We start from the raw sequence: 8,443 nt of genomic DNA on the forward strand, positions 1-8,443 counted from the left end.
TAATAATACTAAATAAAAGCACAAACAAAAGCACCACAACTCAGTCTTTCAATGCACAGCACCCCGCCATGTGTTCTTGCATGACGATCTTCATTGCTGGCAAGTGTGTATGAGAGATGCAGGCATGTTGTAAAATCAGGAACAAAAAAAAAAAAACAAGAGGGAGCACCAGACAGTACCTTTTTACTGTAAATGAGAGGTAAATGTCAAAAAGGTGCTTACTAGCCTGCCTACGCCCATATTTCCAAATAAGCACTAACTTGATTTCCTTGAGCACGTTGAACTACGCTGTTGTAGGATGAAATGTTACTGCAGGACATGAGAGGTTTCCATATATGCAAATAATCTTTAAACCTGTACCAATATCTGTCATTTTACTGTCAAATGACTAATTTAGAGACAACAGACCTTCAACTCTGCAGCAGCTATTACAGGTCTCATTTTGGAGTGGCGAGATTTGCCTGTAGAAAAGGGCCTGAAAGTTACCCCTCTTCTACATAATGACAGGGATGGTCATATCGCAACAGTGGTTTTTACTAAACATCAAAGTAGAGTCCAACTCCATTCTTTTAATTTATTGAATCTTCAGGCTAAGTGGTGCATTGGAGTAATTACTGAAATAACTGAATTGTTTTGTCAGTTGTGCACAAATTTCACAGGCCTGCCACGCTGGTTAAACAAAGCAGTTGTGGGAGGGCATGTCCTGCCTGCAACAGCAGGCAGGATAAAGTCATAAGAAAAGAGTGCTCATAGACTGTAATTAAAACATCCAGAGTAACAACACATGTAACGGGGCAGACCTCATGGGAGGTTATAACAGGCGAAAAGGAGGTACTAAGAAAGTACTACTAAGCCTATTGACGAATCAAAAGCCACCATTTGCAAAGGACAATAACTTAGCCAATTGAAAAGATGGGCAGAAAATGGGCGGAGCTTATAGCCCATACCGGAATACACCTTGTCTCAAAGAGACAGTACAAGAGGCCTAAAAACAAATGCAGATCATCGAATAGAATAGATATAATTCTACTGCCAACAGTCAACAAATACACACCACTTTAGCAAGCCTAATCATATACTTATTAACAATGTTACCAAAGCTTGGTTATTTACAGCATTTCCTTTTTAATCCGACATCATATATACAACATGACTGCATCACTAGTGGCACCTTTAGTCCTGATTTTTATATGGCACACAAAGGACCACAGTTACATTTGGTAGGGCAACGAAAAAATTGAATCTGAATCATTAATTTTGTGAGGTTATACAAACAAACAGATATTTCTACACACAGAAATATATATGTGTATGTACACACAGCAGTTTACATGGTGGCACGTGTAGAGGTGACCAGATGACTCTTTGAACCAAGGGCACAATGCTCCAGTCCTGTGTTTTTATTTTACAAAATAATGAATTGTGATACTTTTGGTTTTGATTCCCATGAATGCCCACAACTGGACAATACTACCGGATTAAAAATATTTATAAAAGGAAAGCGCCCGAATAGACAATTGTATCTTTTGTGACATGAGGTCCTTTGGTAATGTAATGTAAGGAAAACGTTTTTGGTTGCCGGGGGTAGGGGGGGAATTAGGGGGTGGTGATATTGCGAGTAGAATATGAATGCTTGAAACCAAACATGAAAACATCACAAAGTGTCAAACCCTTATTGCAAAAAACTCCACAGCAATTATGAAGTACGGTAGAGTCTCCCTTCACTTCACCATCACTGTAAAAATCCATATTCTCTTATTTACTTCCTCTTCAAAACACCCTTATGTTACATCTTGCTACATCTTCTGCAACTATTCACTATCCCACCACTACCCAGTCCCTGCATCCCTTAACTGCCCCTTTTCTCCACTGACCTAGCATTGCTCAGACTCCTCATAATTTCTCCGCTCCCTTGCAAATTATCACGGTCACATCTCATGCATTTGTTCACTCTCCTATTTCCTCATAGCCCAGCATCTAATCACTATCCCATCTATCCACGGTCTTAGCATCTCTTCACTGTCACATCTGTCTACACTTCACATATGATTAGTGAACAGAGGTAAAAGGAGAGTTTGACTAGAATGAACAGTTTAAAATAAGAGGCACAGTACTGCTCGCTCCAAAGGCGACCCCTTTACTTTCATGTTACATTTTAGTGACTAGGCTATGAGGATGGGCACTGCACTTCCTCGCCACATAAAACCAAATCCGTTATTTTAACCACACAATAATCCACAATGCACAATATTTGGCCAAATGAGAACGCTGGGGTTAAAAAACTTGTCACAAAGTTACAATTTCCAACTAAACCACAACAGGGGTGGCAGACCAAGAGAGTACCCTTCCAAGGCAACTGCACAATATCGTGGCTATTGGATGTCACTCCCTCAGACACAGACAATGCAGTCCACTTTATGCGGTGGCAGCCCCACACAGAGCGCCCACCACCTGCATCTACCCCCTCCCGACCCAAACAGACACCACTATTTTATTTATCATCACACACTGAAATAATAAAGGAAGGCTCTTTAATCGCCAACCTATATAATGCGTGGTTTCCTAGTCCGACTCGTATCAACCTTTAGTGACTGGAATTTGCGGTGTTTTTATATTGCCTATTAGGCGATGAAACTGACCCTGCACTTCAGCAAACAAACCTCAGCCCTCTAATGATTTCATCCTCCTCCATTCCTTTCATGCCTCGAACACTCCACTCTCCCACAGACATTCCCTCTCCTTTCTTTGTACTTTAAAACTCACCACAGAAACGTTTCCCCCCGATTTCGCTAACTCTTTTCCTTACCTCTACCCCACTCTGCCATCCTGCTCTTCTCCCTTAGATCCCGGGTACGTGGAACCGAACCGGCTGATACCTAAGCCCATCCCCTTCTTGCTCTCGTCCAATCAAAGATCCGTTTCTTACTACGCAGTTAAAATTATCACATCGAGGCTTGGAACTCACGCTCTTGCTTCACCGGGAAGAGAACGGACATCGACGTAAAGGATGAACGGAGTGAGAGACATGACTATCTGCTGCCAAGCGACATTACCTGGAGGGAACTTCGAATGCGCTTCGAGGATGTGAATTGAAAAAGTAGGGTTGGGTTGCCACCTTTCCTAGAAAAAGATTACAGGCCATTTGCTCATGTGTTAAGACTCTTCAAAGGCCTGGACATATCTCTTCTTTCTGTTTGTATCTCTTCCTTGTGTGACTCCACATCTTGTACATTTGCAATTTTTTTCTGTATGTATCTTTTATGTAGCTCATGTAATCCTTAGTCTGTATGTTTTGCAACTGGTTCTTATGTAAAGCGCTCTGACACCTTCGGGTAAAGTTCGCGCTATATAAAATCGCATTAAATAAATAAAAAAAATTTTAAAAATGGCTTTTATATTTGCCTACTCTATAAGTCAGGGATGAATGAAGCTCGGAAGTGTAATGTATCTAGTTGCCCCCAATGATGACAGGACACAGTTGTGGGAGGTTGCGCCGTTTATTTACTTATATTTTCCAGAGAGCGCCGAGCCGGTTGTTCTCCGTGCTCCGGCACTCGCGCTACTGCCGCGCTGCTGCGCGCGCACCCTAAGATGGCCGCCGCCGCATGTCACGGTGTTACGCAACGTGCGTGGGCTAGACCGCTACACTACATATCTCCCTTTTTTCCAAACAATGAAAACGATAACTTGCAGTCCGCCGCTCATATCAAAGTCTTGGAATCTGGCGGGCTTGACCACTGCTCTTCCCCTGCGGGTAAGTCTTACCGGGGTGGCCATGGCTTCTCTCGCGGGAGTCTCTGCGCTGATTCCTCCACTGTTCAGCGCAGCCAGGCTCTCCCTTGGTCTCCTCGTGTCCATCTCCTTCTCCACTCTGGGGCTACTTCTGTTGCTTCGCTCCTCGCTAAATTCTTCTACCCCCCCATGTCCACTTCTTCATTGCACAGTTCATTTCCTACACTAGGCTCCTCCGCATTTTCAGATTCTCTTCCCCCTTGGCTCCACTGTAGCACCTTGTTGCATCTCGCCATGTGGTCCTGAGACCACACATTTCTATCACTCAACAGGGCTGCTCTGTCGTACACCTCCTTCACCTGCAAGGGTTTACTGTATTTGCTGTCCCCTTTTCTTTGCATCGTCGCCAGCTTGACTCGCACCCATTCGCCTTCCTCTAGTCCTGTGTCTCTTAGATTTCTACGCTTGTCATAATGCTTTGCGTAGATGGCTTGTGCTTTCTCCAAGTTTGCCTGGACCACCGCCGGGGACCATTTGCTCACTATGGTCTTCTCCTTCCATACTCGGTTGTCCTTCGTGAAAGGGTCACGTCCTCTCAAGATTTGAAATGGGCTTTATCCTGTTCCTGTGGGGGTGATCCCATCACTACACGATTAAATTGTTCCACTAACCCATTTCCTGCCGGGTGATAGATCGATGTGTGCTTGGAGAGGATACCATTCCTTTCCATAAAGTTAGTCCATTTGTCCAAAGTGAACTGAGGGCCGTTGTCGCTTAAGATCAATTTAGGAATTCCCTCTCTCACGAAAGTGTCATTCAAGAACTTTAAAATTGTTTCAGTGTCCATTACTTCTTTCACTTTCATTTCTGGCCACTTTGAGTATCTGTCAATGAGGACACACACGTATTTTTGTATACCTTGCCCATCCAGGATCGGGCCCAAGACGTCGATGGACAGCTCCTCCCACGGGTTCTGTGGGAGGTCAAATCTACCCAGCGCCGGGCGCAGTGGCTTGAGTGTTTTGTCCGCTCCCTGGCACTGTGGGCATTCTCTGACATATCGTTCCGTTCTTAGGTCCATGCCTGGCCACCAATATCCTTGCTTGGTTCTCAGCTTCATATTAACTATCCCCAGATGGCCTTCATGGAGTATCGCCAGTAGTTTTGTGACTATCCCTTCAGGGGGAATGACCTTGTCTCCTTGATCGTCCACCGACAATTCTTCCCGGACTTCATAGTACATCCTGAGGTTTTCGCTGGTGTGTTTCTTTTCTGGCCAACCCTGTATTATGCATCTTTTCACCTCCTGCATGGTAGGGTCTTTGTTGTATGCTTCATTCCACTCCTGGTTGCTGATGACCTTCTCTTGGTCATCCGTCAGGGCCACCATCTCTTCTCCACCGGCTTGGTCCTCTTCTCCTGGTTCCATGGCCGCCGACCTACTCAGATAGTCCGCCACTCTGTTCCGGATGCCTGGAAGGTATTCCACGTCGTACCTAAATTCCAGTAACTTCAATGTCATTTTCGAAATCCTGGGGGTGGCACTGGCATGTCCGTTGGAGGTTAGTACCTTCACCAAGGGCTTGTGATCTGTTTTCAATTGGAAACGGGTTCCCCATAGGAATTGTCTGAATCTTGTCATCGCCCACACCACGGCCAGCATCTCCTTTTCAATGACGCTGTATTTTCTTTCTGTATCACTCAACGTGCACGAGGCGAAACTGAGTGTTTCCATCACTCCCTGTCCTCGATCCTGCATCAACACTGCCCCCAAACCTTTATCACTGGCATCTGTTGTGAGTACTGTTCTTCCCTGTGGATCATATCTTTGTAAGGGTATGGCTCCCACCACATCCTTCTTAATGCTCTCAAATTCCCCTTGTGCTTCCTCCGTCCAGCAGAACACTGAGCTTTCTCTTGTTAGCTTCCTCATGTGGTGCGTCTTCGTTGCAAAGTGCTGCACGAATTTACTGTAGTATTCCGCCATTCCTAAGAAGGATCTGACGTCTTCCTTACTGGCAGGTGGGGGTGCATCACAGATCGCCTTTACATTCTCAGTCTTGGGTGTGATGCCTTGCACACCAATCTCATGTCCGAGATACGTTACTGATTCCATGCCCAGGCGGCATTTCTCCCATTCGGCCGTGAGGCCCTTCCCTTCTAGTACTCTCAGAACCTTGGTCAGATTGAGATCGTGGTCTAATTTGTCTCGCCCCATCACCAGGATATCATCATGGAAATATTGGATGCCGTCCATATTCTTGAACAACTGGTGCATCAGTTTCTGAAACACCGCTGCCGCTGAAGCTAGTCCGAACGGCATGCGGCGGAACTGGTAGCACCCGAAGGGGGTTATGAATGATGTTAACCTTCTGCTCTCCGAGTGCAGAGCGATCTGATGGTATGCAGATGTTAGGTCAATGGTTGAGTACCATTTGATCCCTCTTGTTTTGACACAAGTCAAAAATTAATTCCCTTTGGGCGAATTAACATAAATACATAGGTACTTACAGACAAACAATAAACTCACCAATATCAAAAAGTAACAAGGAAGCAATGAGAATAGTGAAAAATTCAATACACGTGAAAACACTATGGTAAAATTAAATCTTTGGACAATTTATTAACATACATTATATTTTATTAAAAACTGGGAAACACTTACAGGACGAAACAATAATAAATAAAATCAACATTCCAATAAAAAGGAGCTACAGGAAAAAGGACTAAACTCAAACCAAACAGTTATTTTGAATTTTCCTTGTTGTCTTATTCCAAATTCACTCCTTAAGCATCGACGCGTCGATTTTGTGATCATGCTTTTAATAGTCTGAAGGTATAGATGCGAACCCTGTTACCATCTATGATAGCACATTTGCGTCGCGTGCATCTATTGGTATAATTATCGGAGAATAACATGTTATCTCTGAGCAATCTGAAAGGCATGTTGGATACTCGTTATAGGTAGGGGCAAGCTATGAAAACTAGAAGTCCTGACCCCTTTGTTATAGATTTGTCAATACTCAGGTTAGTGTGAAATCTGATATAATCATATCTAAATCACACTGTATCGAATTAATATATGTTTTTTTGGGCAAGATATGAGTTAATGACCTTGCTTAATAGAAGACGTTGGTCTCCGTGAATGTTAAATGAGGTGTTTATCTATATCATATATAGGAAAATTGCACATGCTAAGAAGATAATTTGCTGGACGAATATCTCCTGCAAAGGATAAGGAGGCAATATACCCCTTATGATACACTGAAAGACTCTTATTGTGTCCAAGGTAGGTGATATACCATGGTTCTCCTTATTACCACCTCCGTATCAAAAAATTGGTTCTGGTATTTTGCATTTCCCATGGAGATTAGAACCCTGGCTATGTGATTTTGGCCTTTCTTAGGTGGTTATAATATAGGTCTCTTGAAACTGAGTCAACATGAGCAATGTGTCCATGTGACCAAATGAATTGAAATGTATTGTTTACTATTCAGACCTATGTGTGGCTTCTATTATTTGTAATTGTTGAATGTTGTTCTGTAATCTGGAAGCAATGTTTATGTATGTTTAGAGATGGAGTAGGATATATACATTATGTTTTTTTAAATATGTATTTCTTAAATATGATCTGTTGTGATTATTATGTGTAACTAAGACTGATTTTATTTAAATTTTCAGAAATATTGGGAAACATTTGTACAATTGTCCTGATGAAGGCGGTTATAAACTAACTATACCGCCGAAACGCGTCGATGCTTAAGGAGTGAATTTGGAATAAGACAACAAGGAAAATTCAAAATAACTGTTTTGTTTGAGTTTAGTCCTTTTTCCTGTAGCTCCTTTTTATTGGAATGTTGATTTTATTTATTATTGTTTCGTCCTGTATGTGTTTCCCAGTTTTTAACAAAATATAATGTATGTTAATAAATTGTCCAAAGATGTAATTTTACCATAGTGTTTTCACGTGTATTGAATTTTTCACTATTCTCATTGCTTCCTTGTTACTTTTTGATATTGGTGAGTTTATTGTTTGTCTGTAAGTACCTATATATTTATGTTAATTCGCCCAAAGGGAATTCATTTTTGACTTGTGTCAACTGTGGAACCCTTTCCCTTTGGTCTTGGGGTCCCTCTCTCTTTTATTAGAGAGAGTGCCTCTTGTTTTGGTCAGCATCTCCTCGATCCTCGGCAAGGGAAACTTCTCGACCACAATGTTTTTATTCAATTCACGTAGGTCTACGCAGAGCCTGACCTTTCCACTGGGTTTCATGACCACTACAAGTGGCGCCAGCCACTCAGCGCATGTAATTGGTTCGATTATTCCTTTCCTTTCCAGTTCTTGTAGCTCCATTTGCACCGCCTCTCTTACTGCTAGCGGTACGTTCCTCACCTTGTGAGACACCGGTATGGCGCCTGCCTTGAGGACATTTCTGTGGGCAAACTTTTCTAGCTTGCCCACGGTGCCTCCGAAGACCTTGGGATACTCTCTCTTCCACTTATCCAAGTCTGGCCACGCTTCCGGTTCGGTGAGTAGGATCTGCTCCTTGCCACCCGGGTCTAGTTTGATGCCTAGGTCGCCTTGGTCCAGCCATCCCAGCACTGATGGTCCTTTCTCAGATATGTACAATTTGCAGTTGGCGCTGCGTCCTCTGAATTCGAATCTTAGCGGTCTAAACCCCACCATGGGTATGCGGTCACCATTGTACGT

General features: G+C 43.2%; 1 protein-coding gene across 1 annotated transcript in view; it reads right to left on the reverse strand.

Annotated features, from left to right (window-relative positions):
• Positions 1-2,938, reverse strand: part of BET1L (Bet1 golgi vesicular membrane trafficking protein like) — an 87,243-nt gene extending 84,305 nt beyond the window's left edge. Inside the window, exon 1 of the mRNA XM_086956379.1 lies at positions 2,807-2,938. Within this exon, the coding sequence (XP_086812505.1) occupies positions 2,807-2,825 (19 nt within the window). The 5' untranslated portion in view covers positions 2,826-2,938. The remainder of the gene's footprint in view (positions 1-2,806) is intronic.
• Positions 2,939-8,443: the final 5,505 nt, after the last annotated feature.

Source organism: Lissotriton vulgaris, chromosome 2_1 (assembly GCF_964263255.1).
Source record: "Lissotriton vulgaris chromosome 2_1, aLisVul1.2, whole genome shotgun sequence".
NCBI classification, from domain to species: Eukaryota; Metazoa; Chordata; class Amphibia; order Caudata; family Salamandridae; genus Lissotriton; species Lissotriton vulgaris.